The sequence below is a fragment of the Globicephala melas genome, chromosome 15, assembly GCF_963455315.2.
Source record: "Globicephala melas chromosome 15, mGloMel1.2, whole genome shotgun sequence".
Lineage (NCBI taxonomy): Eukaryota > Metazoa > Chordata > Mammalia > Artiodactyla > Delphinidae > Globicephala > Globicephala melas.
The window spans coordinates 35,224,774-35,250,642 of record NC_083328.1 but is presented as its reverse complement, the minus strand read 5'-3'; the positions used below and the strand labels follow the sequence as shown (position 1 = coordinate 35,250,642).

General features: G+C 43.3%; 1 protein-coding gene and 1 long non-coding RNA gene across 4 annotated transcripts; one reads left to right on the top strand and one right to left on the bottom strand.

Annotated features, from left to right (window-relative positions):
- Positions 1–1,110: 1,110 nt before the first annotated feature.
- Positions 1,111–10,414, bottom strand: ZNF597 (zinc finger protein 597). Its single transcript, XM_060285226.1, is given in 4 exon segments — positions 1,111–6,988; positions 9,016–9,051; positions 9,054–9,141; positions 10,022–10,414. Coding segments are annotated over 4 exon segments (1,251 nt in total). The 5' UTR covers positions 10,055–10,414; the 3' UTR covers positions 1,111–5,894.
- Positions 10,415–10,619: 205 nt separating this feature from the next.
- Positions 10,620–25,609, top strand: LOC132593534 (uncharacterized). Of its 3 annotated transcripts, XR_011376759.1 has the most exons (4): positions 10,620–10,807; positions 14,470–14,643; positions 16,105–16,511; positions 16,953–18,165. It is a non-coding gene; the product is annotated as an uncharacterized lncRNA (long non-coding RNA). The 3 variants fall into 3 exon arrangements; XR_009559149.2 differs by lacking the exons at positions 16,105–16,511; positions 16,953–18,165 and adding an exon at positions 20,058–25,609; XR_009559148.2 differs by having other exon boundaries at positions 16,105–18,165.
- Positions 25,610–25,869: the final 260 nt, after the last annotated feature.

Sequence of the window (25,869 nt, the reverse complement as noted above, 5' to 3'; positions counted from 1 at the left end):
CCGCGCACAGCAAGACCCAACACAGCCAAAAATAAATATTTTTTTTTAAAAAAAAGGACTAAAGGCATGAGTTCGGTTTTGGGCATGTGTTTGTTTTTTGTTTGTTTGCTTGTTTGTTTGAATTTTTTTGGAGTATAGTTGATTTACAACATTTTGTTAGTTTCAGGTTACAGCGAAGTGATTCAGTTATACATATACATTTTTCATTCTTTTTTAGATTATTTTCTCATATAGGTTATCACAGAATACTGAATAGTTCCCTGTGCTATACACACAGGTCCTTGTCGGTTACCTATCTTATATGTAGGAGTGTGTGTATGTTAATCCCAAGCTCCTGATTTATCCCTACCCTCTCCCCACGTTTCCCCTTTGGTAACCGTTTGTTTTTGATACCTGTGAATCTGTTTCTGTTTTGTAAATAAGTTCAATCGTATCATTTTTTAAAATTAGAGTCCACATATGAGTGATATCATATATTTGTCTTTCTCTGTCTTACTTCACTTAATATGATAATCTCTAGATCCATCCATGTTGCTGCAAATGGCATTATTTCGTTCTTTTTTATGGCTGAGTAATATTCCATTGGGCATGTGTTTTCATGCCTCAGAGACACCAAAGGAAGATCTCTTGGGGTTCCCTGGTGGTGCAGTGGTTGAGAGTCCGCCTGCCGATGCAGGGAACACGGCTTCGTGCCCCGGTCCGGGAAGATCCCACATGCCGCGGAGCAGCTGGGCCCGTGAGCCATGGCCGCTGAGCCTGCGCGTCCAGAGCCTGTGCTCCGCAACGGGAGAGACCACAACAGTGAGCGGCCCGCGTACCAAAAAAAAAAAATCTCTCTTTTGCACTTGAATACAGGCATCTAGAGTGCAGGAGAGAAGAAAAATTGGGGCTAGACATAAAGTGAGGTGCTTGTAGTCATGGAAGTGGCTAAGCTCGCTTGGGAGTTGGCGGGAAAGGGGGAGTGGGGAGTATGGATTCAGGTGATCCCAAGATACACTCTGACCAAAAGCATGTTAGAATTTGGCTGTGGAGTACACAGAAATCAGGTGAGGAGACTGGCGCTGGTTCCAGAGAGAAGTGTCGACGTTTAAAACAACACACAACTTAAAAGTTGTCAGTCAAGTTTATTCATTGTCTTACTGAGGACTACAGCTAGGGAGACAGACAGCCTCTCAGATAGCTCTGAGAAACTGTTCTGAAGAAATTAGGAGGGGGATATATGTGATTTTGACGAAGAGGTATGCAGCACGCCCCTAGGTAGAAGGTTACTGCTATTCACAAGGAACAGATATCTCAGTAATGCTTTTAGTGCTTTTCCAAGTATGGGACGATGCAAGAATCTGGGTTCATAAAATTTTCTCCTTAAAATATCTCACTCTCTGAAGGCCTGCTCTGCCAGTTTTCCCAGAGCACAGAGTGCCTCATTCCTGACCTTCGCCCTGAATTCCTTTCGGGTTGTGTTGAAGGTCAGTGACTGCAATGGCTAACGACTCAAGCCTTGCAGAACTGGACAGGCAGCGACACTCTTTAGTTGGTAGAAGACACTCTACCCAGAACAAGTGAGAAGCTCAAAGCGTCCCTTTCAAGTTAAGAGACAAACAGGGCGAGCCCATAGCTTCGCGTTGCCAAAGTAGGGTTAGGGCCCAGGAGGTAGCTCCGGGCTCCTTTTCCCGTCACCAGTGCGAGATTCGGGATGGCCCACCCGCGTAACCTTCCCGCTGGTGCGGAGGGAGAGACCAGAGGAGCCCTCCGCAGACGCTCTCACCCGCTCCGCTCGGGTTCTGCAGAGGCCGCCTCTCGTTGGGTGGCGGAGGTGGGCTGGGAGCCTGGCCGAGCAACACGGCCGCTACAGGAACGCGCAGCTCTGCCGCCGGAATAGGGCGACGGAAGTAAGCGTAGGACTTTCGATTCCCAGCCTTGTGGGCCGCTCTAGCGCGTCTCGTCTCGTTGGTGTTTCCGCCGGCCTGCGCTGCCGGTGGCCGAGCGCCGCAAGGTCTCCCAGGCCTCGCAAAGCCTTCTGGGAGCCTTACTCCACGAGTCCTCAGCTCCAACCCCCGCTCCAGACGGCGGCCCACGCAGGGCTTTGGTGGCCTGCGTGGCCGGAGGTATAGCCATCGTGGAGCAAAGATTGGAAGGGAAGATGACGTCTAACGCCGTCTCCCGGGAGCTGTGCTGGAGTTTTCTTCTGACTTCCGGCGAGCAAAAGATTTTACCTCCATTATTAAACGGCTGAAGTCACTCATTAACCCCTTCCAAGCCACAATCCTGCCACACAATGTCACAACTCATTGGTATCTCAAACTACTAAAGTGTAAAAAAAAAATTTTAAAGTTCACTTCATTGTCATCATCATAAAAAAGCATTTATTAGATGCCAAATTGCACATCAGACAGTAATCACTGCCCAGTGAGAGCTTGAACTCTAGAGCTAAGACTGATGAGAATACACCAAAAACTGTAAAATCCAAACATTAAACAAACAGCACAAGTGCCTCCAACAAACATATTACTTCTAAGGTATCCAAAGGAACTAGAGATTGCAGCATATTCTCAGGTTTATATAACTGTATATTTATATCATATCCCCACACTCCCTAGATTGTTAATACAAAGAAGGCTGTCAAAAAATAAGACAAAACACCTGTAGTCAGGCCGTGAAAAGATGGATAATGGTCATCCTGATATCAGATCAATAGCTCTATCTACAAAACTAAAACAGATGAATATAAACACTTCTAATGAAGATTATTTAGTTACTTTTTAAACAGATGTCCAAGCAAAAACACTTTCCAACGGAAATCCTATAGGCTTAACAAGTTTAATGAACTTTCAAATAGACTCTTTATTCAGATAAACTATAACCTGCTTAGTACACATATGCAGTAAATTGGCAGATTACTTTGAGCAAAATCTGCAGTATCAGATTGTATGACATGCTGCAGTCATCAGAACAATGCCACTTAATTATATGGAATCACAGGAGTCAAAGACTCAGAACAGCATTTGCTGTGAAATGTCACTTGTTTTTAGTTTTAACTCCCTGAATTACTGGGTTAGTCATTTTCTATGTTAAATGCAGAGATGTGAATAGACTATTACCTACTGCAACAACGCTGTAAACAAAACTATTTTGAGTTCAACTCCTTCAAGAATAACAATTAAATTCCACAGTTTCTTTAATTACAAAATGTAAACTGTTAACATCTGCATGCTATTGGAATAATGCTGTTTCATCAATGATGTATGTTAGAGAACCTGATAGTCCAGCAATCACATTAAGGACTTTAATACACATTTTCATCACTGCATCAACAACAAAACCAAAGAAATTTGTTCAACAATTGAATTCTTCAGTACAAAGTTTTCACTCTGCCCGTGTCAACATCCATGCTGCAAAATGTTGTGAACCAACTGTTCCTAGCAATAACCTCCTGCATTTAGTTTTTCATCCGTATATTAACTTTCATCCAAGTATTCACTGAAAGTAACATGGTAGGCTAATGATGTCTCTAAATTAATGACCATCTGTGGAATCTGTCAGTTAACACTGTAAATAGAAGGTGAAAAATCCATCTGTATAAAACCAGCATGGGTCTCACTGATGAATACTGACCGCTTCCTTCAACTCCTTGGGCTCTTTCACAGTAGCTGACACTCAGGGATTTTTTTTTTCCTCCGCATAACAATCATTAACAATATTACACCAAAAAGGCATTTTAATTATACTCATGTATATATTAATGTCTTTGTAAAAGATATTTTTCTAATCTCTTATGGAGGTTTGGCATAATCTTCCAAAATCTAGAAAATAAAAATGTAAAAACTGAAGTTAATTGTGAAGAAAACCTCATCTGGAAAGGTAACTTCCCATGCTGAGTGCAGAACGTCATTTATGGTATGAATTTTCACCTTCCCCTGTACTTTCTTAGGAACAAAGGAAAGGATGACAGCTTCCATGTTTCAGGTCAGCGCCACTCTGTCCACATGCCTTCTAAAATAGTCTTCTCTACTTCTTTCTGCAGCAACTCTGCTACTAGGGACCTCTTTCCCAATTTCATCCCCGACCCTGCAACTCTTCAGTTAACTGAAATATGGGAGCCCCTACTATGTGCCAATGGTACACTGTGCCAGCTGCTCCCACGGAAGGCAGAAGCAGGAAAGCAGGGAGGCAGTACTTTATGATATTTAGCAAAGGTCTTTATATCCCAGAGCTGGCTGATAAGAAACCTAACTGGAGACCATCTTTCTACACAATTCTAAACACCTCAGACAGAGAGACTTGCTGAAGAACCTATAGGAGACCTCGCTTTTTTATTTGAGACCCCAAAGGCCCGGCAGACTGGTGTCCTGTATCCTAAGAGTGGAGACATCGGAAACAATGAGCCAAGTGTGACCTTGACATACAGAGCACAGGGTCTCAACTGTGGATCTGCAAACAAGAAGCAAAAGAAGAAGAAGGAAAAGGGGGAAAGGAGTGGGTGAGCTGGGTTAGGGCTATTGGTTTCCCTTTTCCTCACCAACAGAATCTTCCTGCCTCTAATCACTGTTAAGAACTTACAGCAGTAGCCAGCACCTTTTTGTACATTCAGTTCTCAATCTGCTGTTCAGTAGAAAGACCCTACCTTCCAGGTAGGGTCCTAAAGGTAGGGTCCTAACTTTCCTCCAATTAGTCCTAAAGAGGTCTATTATTACTCCTGAGGTTTCCCAGTGATAATCCCATTTTAGTAAATGCCATACTTTTATACCATTTATATAGAATAAGACCATTCTCACATCCCAATCAAAAACTCCTTTAAATGCTGCTTTGCTGATAGGTATACAATTTTGCTTTAAAGAGAAATTCCACATGAATGTAACATTTACAAGATCCCCTGGTTCTTTAACATTAATAACCATTCCATTTAACAATATTTTGCTCCAGTATTTACATGTAACAGCAGTATCTAAAGACCTATATATTTTCAAGTATTTTGATTAAGTTCTAACAATTTTCTATATGTATCTTTCTTTGGATATGAGGAAGAAAAACTTTTTTCTTAAACCAAACTCAACTAAAACCTAAACTAAACTAAAACTACACTCTGTAGAGTTTGCAATCTGATTATAGGGATGGAGTTTGAACCTCAAGTCCTGAACAGTCTTTCAGTTGCTTTGTAACCATATACGTAAGTCAGGCTTGGGATGAAGCACTAAGGGAGTGCTTTGGAATCACTAAGTGTGATTCCAAACACTTGAATCACAAAGGCCAGTGGCATCAGATCTGAGAATGGATACTAACTTCACGGATACTAACAGCCACCTCGACACTAACTAGTCCAACCCATTTGGGAACACTTCACATGGAAGGAAAAAAGCTTCCAAACCCCTCCAGAAATTCATATGTAAAACAATAATCTCATACAAACATTACATTCTGATTGTTACAGCAAAAAAAAAAAAAAAAAAGTATAAAATATATATAAAGGTACTTACTTTCCTAGATCCTAGATCTGCAGAACTAGCAAATAAATAAATTTGCCTTCTAAAACTTACTTAAAAATCATGTAAACAAAATTAAAAGAACTCTAGCAATAACCTTCATTTTAGTGAAAACTGAATTTTTTTTTTATAAGTTCTGTATCTTTCTCCGGCTCATACAAATGGAATCTGGATAGTAACTGAGCTACTGAGTTAGAATTCTGGCTTTGTTCAGTAGCTGTGACACTGACTATACTTCCTCGATTATAAAACAGAAATCATGGTGCCTAAATCAAGGTTGTGGTGAAAATTAAATGATATATTACATGGAATGTGTGTAAAGTGCTTAGCACAGTACCTGGCACATAAAGGGTAATTGTGCCCCAGTTTTCAGTATAAATACTGAGAAGCACAAGCATTAATGAAAACTTGCTATATTTACGTGGTGTTTTGCGCATGGATTTGCTGATGGACAATGAGATGTGTTTTCAACCTGAAACTTTTCCCACACATGGTACATTTAAAAGGTTCTCCTGTGTGGTTCTTCTGGTGGCATGCAAGCTTTGAGTCCAAAATAAAACATTCTGCACAGGGTTTGCATTTATGGGGCTTTTCCCCTCTGTGAATGCTTTGATGGGAGATAAGCTCAGAGATACGAAGAAAGGTCAGTGAACACTCAGGACGCTTTAAGGGTTCGAATTTTGAGAATGAAAGCAAATTTTCCCCGCAGTCGCTGCAGTGTTCAGGGTTGTCCTCGTGGCCCCACTCGGGGAGGGCCAAGTGCGAGGGCTGCCCAAAGCATTTCCTGCTCAGACTGCATGGGTGCCGGCTGGCTGACCCGTGCCTTTTCTCAGGCAAAGCCAGATTTGTTTTCTGACCAAAATATTTACCACAGGCTTTTTTGGCAGTGTGGGTTTTCTGATGCTGTGCCAATCCTGGGAGCCACATGAAACCTCTTCCACATATGCCACAGGTGTAGGGTTTCTCCTTTACATGGATATTCATGTGCCGAGACAGATGTGAGTGCTGGCGGAAGCTGCCGCCGCACTCGGCACATTTAAACGGTTTCTCGCCGGTGTGGATTCGCCGGTGTGTTCTCAAGTTGGCTCTGTGATTGAAAATCTTCTCCCAGTCACCACATTTATACTTTTTCTCTCCTGAATGCGTTTTCTGATGCAAAACAGGGTATGAGCTATCACTGAAGCTTTGGTCACATTCAGGACACTTGTATGAATTTTTGGCTTCTTCCCCAGGAAATTCAAGAATTTCAGAAAGTGCTCTGGTTCCTAAACACTGAGATAGTTCTATCAAAGGGGTGTGGTTTTCAATGGTAACTAAAAGGCTTATGAAACTTTTCTTGCAAGCAGTTCTACCTGACATTTTCCTTTCAAGGTTTCCAACTCCATGCTCAGAGGATTTTTCTGGGTAATAGACAAGGGGCACAGCAATGGAGTATTTTTCTAGGGCAAGCTCTTCAAGTCCCATAGATTCTAGCCTTAGCTTCTGATTAATCTCAATCTTGCCTTCTCCTCCTGTTGATAAAAACAAAACAAAGCAAAACATAAACACCCTCAAGTAGTACTGGGGAAAACAAACTAGTTACACAGAGGACCAGGAAGCTGTAGGATGGCTGACAAAACTCAGGCCTGCCCAAAAGCATTAGTTTTTAATATTTTCCCACATATTCTTTTTTCTTTTTTTTTTTTTTTGGCAGTACGCGGGCCTCTCACTGTTGTGGCCTCTCCCGTTGCGGAGCACAGGCTCTGGATGCGCAGGCTCAGCGGCCACGGCTCACGGGCCCAGCCGCTCCGCGGCATGTGGGATCTTCCCGAACCGGGGAACGAACCCATATCCCCTGCATCGGCAGGCGGACTCTCAACCACTGCGCCACCAGGGAAGCCCCCAAATAGTCTTAATTTATAAAGCCAATATATTAATCCAAAAGGGATCTTTCCTTCCAAAGCAACAGCCCTATGACTGCCCCAGCTCACTGCCTGGAAAGGGTTTCTGGGCTGCAGGGCAGTGTGTGGAAATCCAGTCTTCAGTGGTTTTGCTGATTCAAGGAGACCGAGTTCAGGAATGCCAAGGCTGCTAGAATTTGACAGCAAAATACCAGAGAAGAGGCAGATGCCCAGGCAGAGATCTCTGGGCATCTAGATGGGGTCCCCTTAAGACTCTGGCTGCATATTAATCTGTAAATACATCTAAGGAAACTACCCCAGGTCAGGGAAAGAACCACCAGAAAGGAATAGAAAGAGCAATCTCCAGAATTCACATAATAGTTCATGCTCCCACCAGCCAAAATGGAAAGACTCCCTACCACACAGAGCATCAGGCAGTATGCTTAGAAAGACACTGCCTTAGCAGCAGGCCACATCAGCCCTAGATTAAAGACTGCTCTGAACACACCCTAACAAAGCAAAAAGCAAGCCTTGAAAGGATAATATTGATCCCAAGTAACTTACTGATAAATTAGCACCTTACCCCAAAGTCCAAAAATTGTTTTGAAAATACAGCAACAGCCAGCATACAACAACATAAAACTCACAATGTCCAACATCCAATCAAAAATTACAAGGCATGTAAAGAAGCAGAAAAATATGACCCATAACTAGGAGCAAAATCAATCAACAAAAGCAGACCCAGAAATGACACAGATGATAAAACTAGTAGAAAGAATGTTTAAAGAGCTATGATAAATATGCTTCACATGTTCAAGAAGGTAGAGGAAAACAACACGATGAAGACATAAGTAGATAATATAAAATGTGAGTTCTGGGAAAGTTCAAACAGTCAACCCTAGTCAAGGATTTATCCTTGACTAGGATAAAATGACTAATGTTTCTACATTATAGTTCCTCTTAGATGAGAAATGCATACCATCTGCTTAAGATTAAAGCGATTTCCAAATTTAAAAAATTTTTAATTTTTTTAAAAATAAATTTATTTATTTTTATTTATTTTTGGCTGCGTTGGGTCTTTGCTGCTGCGCACGGGCTTTCTCTAGTTGCAAGAGCGGGGGCTGCTTTTCATTGTGGTGCGGGCTTCTCATTTTTGTGGCTTCTCTTCGTTGCAGAGCACGGGCTCTAGGCATGAGGGCTTCAGTAGTTGTGGCTCGTGGGCTCTAGAGCACAAGCTCAGTAGTTGTGGCACACAGGCTTAGTTGCTCCGTGGCATGCGGGATATTCCCAGACCAGGGCTCAAACCCATGTCCCCTGCTTTGGCAGGTGGATTCTTAACCACTGCATCACCAGGGAAATCCCTAAATTTTTTTTGCCCTGCTGTATGGCTTGCATGGGATCTTAGTTCCCTGTCCGGGGCTCCTGGCAGTGAAAGCACCGAGCCCTAACCACTGGACCGTCAGGGACTTTCCAATTTTTGCCTTTTAAGAATCAACTCACCCTTTGAAAATTGCACTCTCATGCAAGTTCTTGTCATGTCCACATAAATCACTCAGGGATAGGTCCCACTCCCCCATACCAACATGCGGATGAGATATGCAATCCTAATCCTAGAAATGACCAAAGTTCAAAAGTGCAGGGAAAACAACTATTGTTACCCATCAATGCCATATCCTCCAAACACTCCATGGCGTGTCTCTGCTGCGGGACCTCTGGACAGGGTGCTGACTCACACATTCCTCTTGAGAAAAATATACAGCCAGGTCCTCAAACAGCACTGGCCCCTGAAACAACACGAGAGCCCATCTCAGGACAAGAAGCTGGAAAGCTACCCCCTTACTCAGTCTGGGAAGGCTGAGAAGAGCTAGAAACATCAGAGGCAAGGGAGAAAAGGGCTTGGTGGAAAAGGTCCCTGAGTGCTGGTGAGGGGGTATGAATGGGTTCTGAGGGCTGGAGGTGGGGATTAGGAAGGAGAGAGTAAAAATGCACCACTGGAGATAGTGGTATAAGGACCAAAACGGTAAACTGGGAGAAGTTCTAGAAGAGCCTATTAGAAGAGAAAAGATGAGGGAACAACTCTCAGGGAACCATTAAGGAAACCATTACGTAGGGATGCTCTAAGGGAAAGGAGAAGACTGAGCAGCCCGGGAAGAATCATGACAGGACAGGAGGTCCAGTGTTCTCCCAACATCCTTCCCTTTGCTGGTCCCTCTCCTTCTTCTTGGTCACACTCATGGCTAAGCTCACTGCATCACATTCAGGCCTATTCCTCCTTCCCTAAGTTTACCAAACGTATAAATCAATAGAGCTCTGGTGTGATTAAGAATCACCTGGGGTTTCTGTTTGTTTCTGTTTATTCAACAGGTGTGGAATGAAGCTTAGAATTCTTTAAGTTTGAGCAGCATTCCAGAAAGACACTTTGAGGTACCCTGTAATAGCCTTCTCCAATGGGCCCAGCTCCCAGTTGGTGGTTCTAAAAGGAAGGCTCTCATAAGCCATTTTTCCTATATGCCTGGTAGAAACAAAGACAGCTTGGTGAAAGGGCTCTCTGGGGATCAGGACCCCTCGCATCACGGGCATGCCTCACCCTCCTCCAAAAGAGGCCAGGCAGAGGCCAGAAAGGAGCGACCGGAACTTGGACCGAGAGAAGGGACCCGGTCTCACCTGGGCCCCGGATGTAGAGAGTGTGGATGCCATGTTGAGGAGTGGTAGTGTTTTCAAGTCGCCACAGGGACTTCGCAACAGATCTTGGAAGGGAGAAAATAGTACTTGGAGGGGCCAATTCGGCTGCCAAGCTCCTACACGCACCCCCTCGCATCCCCACACCCTTTAAGACCTGAGCCTATGACTCCTCTCCCCGGCCCAGCCTCGTAAAGGCCGACTCCCGGGCCGGCCGGGCCCCACTTATGGCTCCGAGACTAAAGATCTCAGGAAGCCTCCCGCTAACCAGGCTACAGCAACAGAAAGCGACGCCCAGCCGAGACTCGAGACCGAGAGACGCCGCCACCGTTAGGCTCCCACGCTCCCACGCTCCCCTACGCTGGACCTGCCGGGAAAGCCGCCGGATGCGGCCGGCCCCCATGTTTCTACGCAGCTCTGCCTCTGATTGGCTAGCGTGACCTAGGAGGGGGCAGGCCCTTTTAAGTGTTGACCAATCGGGCGCCTTAACGGAGAACCTCCCTCCCCCGGCTCACCCGGCATTCTGGGAGATGTAGTTTTCCCTAAGTTTTTCCCAGGCATTTCCGGTTCCGCTGTCTGGGTCTCCCCCGTGAGCTTCGTGCCCACAGATCTGGTGAAGTGGAGCGTTAGGGAGACCACGGAGGGACGTAATGTTTCAGGGAAGAAGGAAAGCAAGTAGACGGAGAGAATCCGGAACCTGAAGAGTATCGGTACTGAAATGTGGGTTCGGCCAGCAGTACCCTGTGGGTCCGAAACTTTGGTCCGGCCGAGGTGAGATGCCTGAGTGGCTAGGAATGCGGGTCCTAGTCTTAGCCTGAGTAGTCCGCTGGGTCTTGGGCGGACTGCGGGGCCATGGAATGTAAAGGGGTGTCTTCTGGGTGGACAAAGTTCAGGTCGGCGCAGGCCGGTTGCTCCAACGCAATGTATTCTAGGGGCATTGTGACCGGCGACTGCAGCCCAACCTAGCCATGTCAGGCTTGGAGCCACAGCGGACTTCAAGCGGTAGTAGAGCCATCGGATTGCTTCGCGGGACGTTGTAGGCTTCTTAATACCTCCCATTCGACCTGCCCCATTGCCACATATTTTCCACTTTACTGGCATTGTGTGCCGTGGTGTAGGGATTTGGAATTAGAAAATTGAGCTGCTTCCGCAGCTTTGCCACTAATTGCTTGTGTCATTTTGGTCTATATACAACTTTGCTTTCCTCAGCTGCAAAGAACTCAGAAGCCTCTCCTCAGAGGGTAGTTTCAAAGAAATTGTCAGTTTACAAAAGTGTCCGAAAAAACAAGGGTGATATTTACCTTAATAGAAAATTCTGAATATGTCTCAATATATTTTCTTATTCTTGTGCCAGGCATGTTCCTGTACCTAAAAGGTCACTCAAGGAGTGGTTGCATATTAATTGAAACAATATTATCAGAGTTGACAAAATAAGTAACGGGATTTGGTGGAATATTAGATAGGATAGTTTCAGCTGCAAGTAACAGAAAACCCAACAAAATGTTCAAAGGTAGGGCAGTTATAGGTTGATTAATTCAGTGGCATAATGACACCATCATGGTCCCAATACTTCCATATTTCTCCTCTGCCATCCTTAGCATGTTGGGGAAGATGGCAATGGAATCCACGTAATACATGCAGACAAGCATTGTGTCATGTACCAAACCTAAACCAATCATTATCAAGGGTAAAAAGACTAGCTACTGTATTGGTTTTCACCCATCATGGTTCACCTCCAGGGGACCCAGTCTCTCCTGACCATCTGCCTGCACAAAATCAGGGCTCTGTTGGAAAATAAAAAGAAGAACGAAGAATAGACAGGTTAACTAACAGTATCCGCCACAAGTGACATCTTGACAGGTAGAACTAGGCCTTGTGGGGATGGGTCACAAAAGAGGTATCTGGGGGTCCCAGGAGGAAGGAAAAAGGTGCTGAAAGGACAGGTGGAAGAATGATAAAGACAAACTTTCCTACAGGCTAGACCAACCCAAAATGTAAATGTTGAAGAAGAGCTAATGGCCTGGTACATGTTCACCATGTAATCACAGTGCTGTTCAAGTAGTCCTCTTTCCCCTCTTCCTTTGTACTTAATTTTATGGTATTCTTACATCAGAGATATCTCATTTGGGGCTCAGATCCTCCTGATTTTGATCTGTGGCCCTTTCACCAAGAACAAGTGGCTCTAATGGCCCTTTACTTTGAATCCTGTTCTCATTATTACAAAGAGATAAACCCAGTTTCCAATGACTAGAAGTTAAGCCTGTGGTATTAACTCACTGGGTAACTGGAGAGTTATCTTTGAAACAGGAGAGGAAACAAAATCTTCCCTAGGCCTTCTGACTACCAAAACTAAACAAGTAGATCAAGAAAGAAGAAGCTTCGGACTTCCCTGGTGGCGCAGTGGTTGAGAATCTGCCTGCTAATGCAGGGGACACAGGTTCGGGACACAGGTTCGAGCCCTGGTCTGGGAGGATCCCACATGCCGCGGAGCAACTAGGCCCGTGAGCCACAACTACTGAGCCTGCATCTCTGGAGCCTGTGCTCCGCAACAAGAGAGGCCGCGATAGTGAGAGGCCCGCACAACACGAGGAAGAGTGGCGCCCACTTGCCACAACTAGAGAAAGCCCTCTCACAGAAACGAAGACCCAACACAGCAAAAATAAATAAATAAATTACTAAACTCCTACCCCCAACATCTAAAAAAAAAAAGAAGAAGAAGCTTGAAAGCTTGATCTTGCTTAAAGGAAAGAGATGAGATACAAAGTCTATGATAGACCGAGATTGAAAGAATAAGACTGAATTATATACCTCACTTGATTTTTTATTTATTTATTTTTCTAACTTGATTTTTTAAAAATCAGAGGTGCTTGACCATATATCCATTAGAAGTTCAAGTGACAGATTTTAATCATCCAAACTTAAAAATTCTTCTGCCACAACCCTTTGACAAGATTCTTCATTTCAGCCCCTAACATACCAATAATAATAATAATTTGTATGTATTAAAATTCTTTCCATAGCCAAATATCTGCTTTCTCTCTGAAGATCACATCATCTTTTTTAAAATTAAAAGTAACTTTTTATTATTACAAAACAGTATATGTACATTTTAGAAAGTTAGAAAATACAGATAAAAAAATAGAAAATAAATGCACCACATTCTTATCACCCAGACATTATCACTATTTATTGTTAAGTATATATTTTTTCCTTGGTAATTTTAAACATGACTTCCAGAATGAATTACTCACTACGTTTGGTGTTATTTTGGCCATGCTGCGCAGCTTGCGGGATCTTGGTTCCCAGACCAGGGGTCAGACCTGGTCCCCAGCAGTGAAAGTGCTGAGTCCTAACCACTGGGCCGCCAGGGAATTCCCAGGTTTGGTGTTTTTAACATTCCCAGATGGTACTGCTTTTTAGGGTTTATTACTTAAAAATAAGTATGTCTGTTGTTCTTATAGCAGGAGTCCCCAACCCCCAGGCCGTGGACTGGTACCGGTCTGTGGCCTGTTAGGAACTGGGCCTCACAGTAGGAGGTGAGCAGGGCGCGAGCGAGCGAAGCTTCATCTGCCGCTCCACATTGCTCCCCATCGCTGGCATTATCGCCTGAACCATTCCCCAACACCGCCCCCCCCAACCGCTGTTCATGGAAAAATTGTCTTCCATGAAACCGGTGTCTGAGCCCAGAAAGGTTGGGGACCACTGCTTAGAGCCTTTAGTGTATCCTTCTTGAGATTTTACTACCAATGGGAAGTTGACAAGGTCTTCTTACAGTGCACCAAAGGAGTCTAGACAAGCAAGAATAATCTTTTTTCCCGACTTCAGCAAGAGGCTTTTCTCATAAGTATCCAAAATGCCTGACAGCAGTTAGAAAGCTGAGTTCACTAGTTTGTCTCTAATTGGGGAATGATGGCTGTAGGTCATGCCTGCAGGTTTTACTTTAACCAAGAATAAGAGGCTCTCATGATTTGAAGCTAGGATCACCTCTAGCTGGGCAGGAGTTCCTTCATCAGAAAGAAGTCAGGACTCTAAAATGTACCCCCGGTACGTTAATCCCATTACCAGAAAGTGGCTTTGCTCCATATCAACTCTAGCAGGATTCTTTTTCAGTCACTGAGGCCAGAGACGCTTCCAAAGAAAGATTCTAGATCTACTGATACTGATTAATTCTTGCAAATAGAAGCTGCAACCAGAGATTCCTGGAGGGTAATGAGATCTACAGAGAATGCAGGTTAAACACAGTGAGGACGGAGAAGAAACGATGGGTTGGATAGTAGGTTAGAGGACTATGTGCTCAGATAATTCATTTTCCCCGAAAAGGCCCATCAGATTGAGAATTCTGAGATCAGACTTGTCTGAGACACTTGGCCTGAGAGTTACAGACATGGCGTGGCCAGGAGCAAAGTGATGGCCTACCTCTTTCTCCCCTGCAGCATAAGAATGGCTGTACCTGGAAGGACGGGGGACTGAGCCAGCCGGAGTGCAGAGAAGAGTTCCAGGGAGCGAGTCAAAGCCTGCTGTGTCCTACGCAAAAACTAAAAGAATACAGCAACACTAAACCTGCCCTAAAAGAAATAATTGAACAGTCTTCCTTAAATAGAAAAGAGGTAAGGATCTATAGGAATGGGAAAATCACAATAGGAAAGGCAAATGTATAAAAGGACTGAAGATCACTTAAACAATCCAGTACATAGATTTAAAAAACAATCAAAAAAGTTTTGTAAAAGTGATTATAACTACAATTAACAGCAAAAGGATAAACGATGTAAAAGCCTGCTCTGCCTTGCTGTGGATGATGCCCTCATAGTCAGAGGGAACCTACTGAAATGAAACCCATCTTGCTAGTCAACATTTAAAAAATTATTAACACTGAATGATAGAGGGGGTTTAGTGAGACAAAAGCTTTTACTTTGCTGGTTGGTGGGTAAGCAAGTATACTCAGTATACTCTTGTAAAGTAATTTGCCCCTATTGTATGCATTGTGCGGTTGAAAACTATTCATACCATTTGACTCTGTAAATTTAATTCTAAAAATCTATGTTTTAACTGGGCATCTGATTTCATTAACTATACTAAGAAATTCAAAATAACATTGGCTTAAACAAATAGAAATATATTTTTCTCCCACATACAATCCAAGCTGGTCTGATAACTATGCTCTGGAAAGTTGCTGGGGACCCAGGCTTCTTCTGCTTTGTGCTCCACTATCTTAGAGTGCTTCGTATCCTAAGCATGACTCTCACCCAGTATGGCTCAGTACCACACCTGCATTGCAGCCAACAGGAAGGAGAAAGGGAGGGCATGTCCCTTCCTTTTCAGGGTGGAACTTGGGAGGTTGCACGTATCACTTCTGTTCACATTCCATTAGCTAGATCTTAGTCACGTGGTCACATAACCACATCTAGCTCAAGGGAGGCTAGGAAGCATAGTATCACTCTGGTAGCCCACACCCAGCTAAAAAGCACAAGTTCTGTTACAATGAGAAAGAAGGAGGAGGTAGACACTGGGGACAGCTGGCAATAATTGCCATGTTATCCTAAGGAAATATGTTGAATATGGAAAAAGATGAATGGAAATGGATGGGAAAACATGAAGTTCATTGCAGAATTATTTACAGTAGAGAAAAATTGGAGAAAAATGACCTAATTTCTAAGTATTTTTCCTCTCAGGAGGAAAGATTGCAGCCAATTAAGATTATATATATAAGGAGTTTTTGATAACATGTGGAAATGCTTCCAATATGTTTTTTCTTTATAAATTTATTTATTTATTTATCTTTGGCTGCTTTGGTTATTCGTTGCTGAGCATGGCTTTCTCTAGTTGTGGCGAGTGGGGGCTACTCTTCGTTGCGGTGCGTGGGCTTCTCATTGTGGTGGCTTCTCTTGTTGCAGACCACGGGCTCTAGGTGCACGGGCTTCAGTAGTTGTGGCTCGTGGGCTCTAGAGCACAGGCTCAGTAGTTGTGGCGCACCGGCTTAGTTGCTCCATGGCATGTGGGATCTTCCCAGACCAGGGCTCGAACCCGTGTACCCTGCATTGGCAGACAGATTCTTTTTTTTTTTTTTGCAGTATGCGGGCCTCTCACTGTTTGTGGCCTCTCCCGTTAAGGAGCACAGGCTCCGAACGCGCAGGCTCAGCAGCCATGGCTCATGGGCCCAGCTGCTCTGCAGCATGTGGGATCTCCCTGGACCGGGGCACGAACCCGTGTCTCCTGCATCGGCAGGCGGACTCTCAACCACTGCGCCACCAGGGAAGCCCGGCAGACGGATTCTTAACGACTGCACTACCAGGGAAGACCCCAATATAAGTTTTTAAATGGGATACCAAGTTGTACATAAAGTGCCATCATAATTATTGAAAATAGACTGAAAAGAGCAATAAGGAAACAGTAATGTTAAGTGATTATCTTTGGATGATGAGCAAAGGGTAATTTTTTCTTTTTTATACTTTTTTCTATATTTTTCTTATTTGTTACGGTGAGTATGTATTTCTTCCATAATTAGCAGATTATTTAAGCCAGGGCTCTGGAGTCAGATTGCCTGGGTTGAAATTGCTCCTAACAGTTTAACAGCTATAACATCTTGGGTTAATTATTTAACCTCTCTAAGCCTTAGTTTCCATATCTGCAAAATAGGAGTAATGATTGTAACTGCCTCAGGTGATAATTGGGAAGATTACATGAAAATAGGTTGCATAACACTTGCCATAAAAGAACTGCTCAAAAAGTATAAGCTTTATAATTGAAAAGGTTTCTAAATAAAACTGTTGTGTATTGGCGCTTTAGCAATCAGATACATCAATGTAATCCACAGATAGCTTCCTGTAATGAGGCGTTTCCCAAGAACTTGAAAGAGGGGAATAAGGCTGAATTTTGAGAATTAAACAGGGAAAATGAAGATAAAATCATGTTTCTGCAGAAATAAGAAGTAACCTTGGGACGTCCCTGGTGGTCCAGTGGTTAAGACTCTGCGATCCCAATGAGGGGGGCCCCAGTTCGATCCCTGGTCGGAGAATTAAGATACCACATCCTGCAACTAAGCCTGCGTGCCGCAACTACAGAAACCCATGCAATGCAACTAGGGAAGCCTGTATGCTGCAACGAAGAGCCTGTGCAGCCAAAATAAAATAAATAAATAAATAAAAAATAACCTTAAGGAAAGCCTGGGAAGTTAAGGCGTGATTTATGGATCTGAAAAGTAATGTGTTCACAGAGCGGCCTAGTCTGAATGGAGCCAAGAGAAAGAAGAGTCAGCAAGAGTCTGGCAGCCCTCCTGGCAGTGCTCAGACACAAGGAACATGGACTTGAGGGGCAAGCATTCCTGACCTTTGAGAAAGGCCTGAGTAAAAGATCTCCCTTAAGGCTCTCTTTTCTTTCCTCTTTGTACGCTGCTCACCAAGAACATTCTGGTTAGCAGTCTAGTTTCCCAGGAACACTAAGAGAGGAGGAGGTGTCTGGAGCAGGGTTAAGAGCATTCCAGTGACTCTTGACTATAAACAAGTAAACCAGAATTTGGTTTAAGCCTCAGTCTTTTGTGAGCCTGACTGGTAAGCCCAGTCTCAGGGTACACTGACAATAAAAATGGAGAATCAGACCTTCCCAATATACTGGCCTGACCCTCTGAGTCCAGGCTAAGTGGCCACCTCTGTCTTGGTTTTAATTGCAGCAATCAGTATCATTGTTGGTGATTCAGCTTATACACTTGCATCATTTTACACCCAAAGGGAATTTTTTTGGAAGCAAAATTTTTATTTTGCCTTGTAAAACTATTTTATTTTTTATTTTTATTTTTTGAAATTAGTTTGTATTGGGGTATAGTTGGTTTACAATGTTGTGTTAGATTCTGCTGTACAGCAAAATGAATCAGTTATACATATATCTGCTCTTTTTTAGATTCTGTTCCTAGTATAGGTCATTACAGAGTACTGAGTAGACTTCCCTGTGCTATACAGTAGGTTCTTATTACTTATCTATTTTATATATAGTAGTGTATATATGTCAATCCCAATCTCCCAATTTATCCCTCCCCCCGGAAGCAAAATGTTTGGTTCCTAGTTGTACTGGCTTTGATTCATGCAGATTTTTTCATTGTTTATTTTACAATACAAATATGTTATAGCCTTTGCTTCTTTACGCTTAAGTATATCTAGAGAGATTTTTTTTATATTTGCCCATGTAAATCTACTTTGTGTATTTTTTTTCTTTTCCATTATGGTTTATTACAGACTATTGCATATATTTTCCTCTGGTATACAGTATAGGACCCTGTTGTTTATTTTATATATAGTAGTTTATATCTGCTAATCCCAAACTCCTAATTTATCCCTCCCCGACCCCTTTCCCCTTGGGTAATATATGCCCAGTAGTGGGATTGCTGGATCATATGGCAACTCTATTTTTAGTTTTTTAGTTTTTTGTTTTTTGTTTTTTGGTACGCGGGCCTCTCACTGCTGTGGCCTCCCCCGCTGCAGAACACAGGCTCCGGATGCGCAGGCTCAGCGGCCATGGCTCACGGGCCTAGGTGCTGCGCGGCACGTGGGATCCTCCCTGACCGGGGCACGAACCCGCGTCCCCTGCATCGGCAGGCGGACTCCCAACCACTGCACCACCAGGGAAGCCCTATTTTTAGTTTTTTAAGGAAGCTCTGTACTGTTTTCCATAGTGGCTGCACCAATTTACCTTCCCACCAACAGTGTAGGAGGGTTCCCTTTTCTCCACACACTCTCCAGCATTTGTTATTTGTAGAGTTTTTAATGATGGCCATTCTGATTGGTGTGAGGTGGTACCTCATTGTAGTTTTGATCTGTATTTCTCTCTCTCTCTCTCTCTCTCTCTTTCTTTTTTTCGGCCGTGCTGCCCTTGTGGGATCTTAGTTCCCTGACCAGGGATTGAACCTGGGCCTCGGCAGTGAAAGCGCCAAGTCCTAACTACTGGACTGCCAGGGAATTCCCTTGCATTTCTCTAGTAATTAGTGATGTTAAGCATCTTTTCATGTGCCTATTGGCCATCTGTATGTCTTCATTGGAGAAATGTCTATTTAGGTTTTCTGCGCATTTTTTGATTGGGTTTTTGTTGTTGTTATTGAGTTTGTATAGTTTTTAAATTAAGCCCTTGTCTGTCACATCGTTTGCAGATATTTTCTCCCAGTTCGTAGATTGTCTTCTCATTTTGTTTGTGGATTCCATTTCTTCGCAAACGCTTGTAAATTTGATTAGATCCCATTTGTTTATTTTTGCTTTTATTACTACTGCCTTGGGAGACTGACCTAAGAAAACATTGCTATGATTTATGTCAGAGAATGTTTTGCCTATGTTCTCTTCTAGGAGTTTTATGGTGTCATGTCTTATATTTAAGTCTTTATACCATTTTGAGTTTATATTCATGTATGGTGTGAGGGAGTGTTCTAACTTCATTGATTTACATGCGACTGTCCAGCTTTCCCAACACCACTTGCTTAAGAGACTGTCTTTTCTCCATTGTATATTCTTGCCTCCTTTGTTGAAGATTAATTGACTGTAGGTGTGTGGGTTTATTTCTGGGCTCTCTATTCTTTTCCATTGCTCCGTATGTCTGTTTTTGTGCCAATACCACGCTGTTTTGATTACTGTAGCTTTGTATTGTCTGAGGTCTGAGAGGGTTATGCCTCCAGCTTTGTTCTTTTCCCTCAGGATCGCTTTGGCAATTCTGGGTCTTTTATGGTTCCATATAAATTTTAAGATTATTTTTTCTAGTTCTGTGAAAGATATCATGGGTAATTTGATAGGGATCGCATTAAATCTGTAGATTGCTTTGGGTAACGTGGCCATTTTAACAATATTAATTCTTCTAATCCAAGAGCATGGGATGTCTTTACACTTCTTTGAATAATCTTCAATTTCCTTTATCAGTGTTTTATACTTCTCAGCATATAAGTCTTTCACCTCCTTGGTCAGGTTTGTTCCTAAGTATTTTATTTTTTTATGCAGTTTCAAAAGGGGTTTTTTGTTTTTTTTTTTACTTTCCCTTTTTGATATTTCATTTTTAGTGTAAAGAAATGCAACAGATTTCTTATGATCCATGTAAATATTAATGAACCCATCAGAACCATGAGTCAGAACAATCCACTGCACCTCCAGCCTGTCTCCTGGAACCTTTCTCCTCTCCTGGGAGTGCTCCCAGGGAGGTCCAGAGTCCTCTCAGGCAAAGCAGATGCTAGTCAACAAGCTGACTGTCTACAGGGCTTGCCATGAAGTGGCTTGTTCATGATCTGTTTCTGGGATCCTGGAAAAATGTTTTTGGTGTCTTTCTGGAAAGGCTGATTTTGGTAAGTCACCTGTCCCCCTGGGTGTCAGGAAGGTTGTGATCCAAGAGAACACATCACGTCTTTAAATGAAGAAGCGATTTGTTTGTTTCTTGACTTTCATCCTTCATGGTGCCCCTGGGGAGAGAAGTTTCATTCTGCATGCTATAAAGGCCTTGGGTGGGTGTTTCATTGTAAAATGGGACAACAATACTGACTTTTCAGAGTGATTGGGAGAGTAAATGAGGACATTGAGGAAGGACTGTAGGACTGTAACACAGTGTGTAGCACATAGCAGACACTTAGAAACTACATGTTCACTCAGATTACATTCAAAAAGTTCCATTATTCTGTGTAAGTGCTTCTGTTGAAACCCTCATCAAACCGTCTTGTAATCACACATCTTCTCAAAGGCAGAGAACACATCTTAGTCACTACTGGTACCCACAGCTCCCAGCATAGTGCATGGCTAACCTTAATTGAAGGAAGAAGGGAGGACAAGCATCCAGTACCCAAGCTCGGCCCTCATCTCACTCACACTTGCTTTTTATTTATGAAAATATCATATTGTCCGTGTAAATAAGATCTCTGAGAGCATGCAGAGACGCTGGTAACAGTGGAGAACTCTGTTACTCAGAGTCAGAGGGAAGGAAACTTACTTTTCACCGTATATCCTTTTGTTCTGCTTTTAAAATTTTACCATGGGCATGCATACTTCTTACTTTTTTAAAATATTTATTTATTTTTTGGCTGCATTGGTTCTTCATTGCTGTGCGCAGGCTTTCTCTAGTTGTGGTGAGCAGGGGCTACTCTTCTTTGTGGTGTGCGGGCTTCGCATTGTGGTGGCTTCTCTTGTTGTGGAGCATGGGCTCTAGGTGCGCAGGCTTCAGTAGTTGTGGCATGCAGGCTCAGTAGTTGTGGCACACGGGTTCAGTTGCTCCGTGGCATGTGGGATCTTCCCGGCCCAGGGCTTGAACCCGTGTCCCCTGCGTTGGCAGGTGGATTCCCAACCACTGTGCCACCAGGGAAGTCCAGGGCATGCGTACTTCTAAAAAAATGTTTGTCATAAAATCCCCCCAAGTTAAACCAAAACCAAAATATGTTGGATACATCTGTAAAAATCATATAAAGATGAAATGTAAATGGTTAATAAAAATAGAAAAAAGTGATCAAACTTACTAAGAAGTACACATTAAAATAATGAGATATTTTTCCCCCTTATAGAGTGCAGAGAGGTAAGGAGGGATGATATCCCATGTTGGTGAGGATGTATGAGACAGGAGGCAATGTGGCATTTGTTTTCAAATGAAAATGAAATGTTTTCAAATTGAAATCAATTAAAAATAACCAACATTCGGGACTTCCCTCGTGGTGCAGTGGATAAGACTCTGCCCTCCCAATGCAGGCCTGGGTTCGATCCCTGGTCAGGGAACTAGATCCCACATGCATGCCACAACTAAGAGTTCACATGCTGCAACTAAGGAGCTGGCAAGCCACAACTAAGGAGCCGTGGAGCCACAACTAAGGAGCCTTTCTACCTCAACTAAGGAGTCCACGTGCTACAACTAAGGAGCTGGCAAGCCACAACTAAGGAGCCCTGGAGCTGCAACTAAGGAGCCCGCCTGCCTCAACTTAGACCCGGTGCAACCAAATAAATAAATATTTTTTTAAAAGAATATATATTATATATATATATTTAAAAATCAACATTCTAGGAATTTTCGCTAAGGAAGTAATCTGAAATATGTGCAGGTTTCTGTCCAAGGTTTTTAGTGGCAATACTGCTTACAACCTGAATGTCCGGGTGTTGGGAGGGAAACCTTATCCCCAGCCCCTGCTCTCCCCACCTCCCCAACCGCAGTCTATCTATGATAGAGCAGTGAGTAGGGCCCTGGGTGGCTGGGATCACCTAGCGTTGGCAGAAGACAGCAGTACCCAACCTTATTCCTCTATGCACCAGAGAGAGATGAAAATTAATATGCTTAATCTCGCCTTAATTTCTGGAGAGATCTTGGCCTTGGAAGTTTGTGGAACGGCAGAGAAAGTTAATTCCTATTTGTTACAGTGAGCATGTACTACTTCCATAATTAGAGTAGTTCAGTCAGCCGGGGCTCTGGAACGGCAGAGCCTGCCCATGGAGATGGTAGCTTGCGGCTCTCCCTGACCCAGCCGAGCCTGATTACCTCCCTATCACAGAAACTGGGAAAGGGCTCTGCAGCTGAGGAGGCAGGAATTGAGGGTTTGTTTCCCTTCAAGAGCTCCACAGAGAACCACTCTTCTTGGCAGCTTGGAGCGTGGCTCGAATGCAGAAGTAGAGACTGATGACGCCTCCCACTGGTAGTGCCTGTAGATATCTCTGTGCTTGACCCATGGCCAGAGGGTAAAAACAGTCATGAGTAGGCAAGAGAAAAATAACAGTAAACTTGAAGAGACTTGGCAGCCAGAGGGAGAAGGAGCTGGCAGAACCCTCAGAATAGGCAGCTCTTGAGGAAATAGAACTTATGAAAGAGACAGATGGCAGCTCTACCCAAATACGATGACTGGAGGAGATTGGATTATAGCAAAACTTTCTGGAACTGAAAAGCATGTTTTGTTTTGTTTTGTTTTTAAATTTACATTCAGTAGGGACTTCCCTGGCAGTCCAGTGGTTAAGAATCCATGTTTCCACTGCAGGGGGCACAGGTTCGAACCCTGGTTGGGGAACTAAGATCCCGAATGCCGCATGGTGTGGTGTGGCCTAATTAATTAATTAACATTCAGTAGGTGAATTGAAGGAGAGGATGGTCATCATAAAGCCAGTGGTCTTTTAGATCAAGTGGAAGAAATATCTCAAAACACACCAAAAATAGAGAAAAACCAGGAAGCAAAGAGTTGGAGGAGCAATCAGTATTGAGCTCAGTGCTGATTAGACCTTTCCTGAACCAATTCCTGTGGTCAGGAGATGCCCCTTCCCACTTGCTGGGTTATCTGAGCCAGTCGCTGAGCCAAGGGAGAATGGGTTGAACTTAACGGGTTAGACCAAAGTAGGGACCATTTTGGGGTGGAGTCAATACCACCCACACAATGGGATAGAGTGGAATTTTTTTAAAGAAGACAACTACCTGGAATATCCCTTGTAGTAACACATGGTACCTGACTGAAACCATTGTCCTGAGGATAAATGAGATCCTGTGTAAGTTGCTTACACAGTGCCCAGCACATAGTAAACCCTGGGGGAATAGTTATTATTTTCTCATTTTTTTAGAAAGTGCTTTTAAAGTTTTAATGGATGTAGATGCCCTTCTCAGTTTTGACAATTCATCTTATTAGTGCTCTATGTAGAACCCTGGAAACAACAGAATGGTAACTCTGCTGCACTTACAGAGTGCTTCATGCAAATTCTGATTCAGTCTTGTGAGGCTTGAGGTTCTGCATTTTAAACAAGCTCCCTGGTGATGCTCATGCTGCTGGACCACAAGACCACACTTTGAGTAACAAGGACCTGGGAAGGGTTTTGCCTTTCCTGTGTGATTGAAGGGGCTTACCACTGCCCCCATGTTCCATGGATGGGAACATGACGGAAGGCAAGAGAAAGGATGATGAAAACAAGCAATTTTCTTTTTGTAAAACCTCATCCTTTTAATTTAAAATTTTCAAACCTTCTGAGTATTTGAAAGAATAATGCAGTACACACCTATGTACCTTTCACCTAGCTTCACCAATTATTAATATTTAAGCAATTTCCTCTTAAGGGCATGCTTAAGAACTTAAGTTGTCCACATCACTTCCACTCTTGTCCATCGGTAAAAACTTTGGCATATAGCCTCACATTGCTGCAAGGGAGGGTAAGAAGTATAAGCTCAGCTTGACAGCTATTACCTGCTATAGGGGGTGCTGTTCTATTACTACAAGAGGATATGAGAAAGCAGTTGCTTTTTAAAAAGAAGGAAGATGGGACTTCCCTGGTGGTCCAGTGGTAAAGGATCTGTCTTCCAATGCAAGGAACGCAGGTTCAATCCCTGATCGGGGAACTAAGATCCCACATGCTGCAGGGCAACTAAGCCTGTGCCACAACTACTGAGCTTGCAGGCCTCAACGAGAGAGCCCATGTGCCGAAAACTACAGAGCCCACATGCTCTGAAGCCCACACGCCACAACTAGAGAGAGGGAGAGAAGAAAAAAAAACCCGCATGCCATAACTCGAGAGAAGCCTGCCTGCCACAGTGAAGAGCCTGCGTGCCCGCAATGAAAGATCCCACATGCTGCAACTGAGACGCGACACAACCAAAAATAAATAAGAAGGGAGAGGAGGAGGAGGAAGACAGTGGATACTAGGGGACAATTAGCCACCTCTAACACAGTGACTCGCTGGATCTCCCAACCAGTTCTCTTCAAAGTGTATTCTGGAAAGACTGAAGCTAAATTTGCAGCCCATCTCTACAAAGTATGTAGGACTTCAAAGTATGCATTTTATACCCGCCTCACTGTTGATTGTTCTATCTTCATTTATATTAAAGCTTTTTTTTCAAGTTTGATTATAATAGTGACACACTAAATATAATTGTATAGAGTGCTTGAAATGCTCTGAGTGGACCCAAACACGTTTACCACAGCATCTTTGCTTACAATAGCATGTTTGCAGGACTTAAAACTGTAACTCTACCGAGTTGTAAATGATATTATGTTTTCATTTGCCTGTGATTTTTCAGCCTTTAAAAAAATAGGAACTTACAGAAACTGTTACAGAAAGGAAATACAAGTTGCTTTACACAAATCAAGATTCCATCAGTCACTAACGTCATATTATGTAGACAATAGAATATCCTGGTTGTTTTACATCCCCTTGTTCCACTACTCTTGATCTATTTATACCAATTGCCTTTAAAACTTCTAATCTCTTTAGGTATATTTTCTTTGTCAAAATGTTAAAGAATATGCATTCAACATTTATGAGATAGTGTGATTTTATTTTATTATTTTAAAAATATATATTTATTTATTATTTATTTGTTTTGACTGCGCCGGCTCTTCGTTGGCGGACTTCTTAGTTGCCGCATGCATGGGGGGATCTAGTTTTCTGACCGGAGATCAAACCCAGGCCCCCTGCATTGGGAGCCCTGAGTCTTACCCACTGGACCACCAGGGAAGTCCTGATAGTGTGATTTTAGACTGTTTTAATCTGTGATAACGTTTATTCATTTGGATGTGAATTAAATCATTTTAGGGTTGATAATTTTAGCCTTCCGATTCCATTCTTTGCCCCTGTTACCACTGTAAGTTATTTGAAGGCAAAGAATAAATCTCTCCTTTAAAGTTAACATCAGAGTTTGCTCACCACGAATCCCTTAGCAACAAAATTTGAGTTAGGTTTTGTTATGTAGTACCTCCTCTAACTTGAGGGCAACTGACCCCCGTCCATTTACACAGCGACAGCCTTAACTGCCTGTCTGCGGAAGCTGGACTCTGGCTGCCGGCCGACGTCCGGCGCTGGGCGCGGTGGCGCTGCTCTCCAGCTGCTGTCGGTCCTCCGATCACGCTTCCCTGGCTTGACAACCCTCCAGCTGCTGGAGATGGAAAA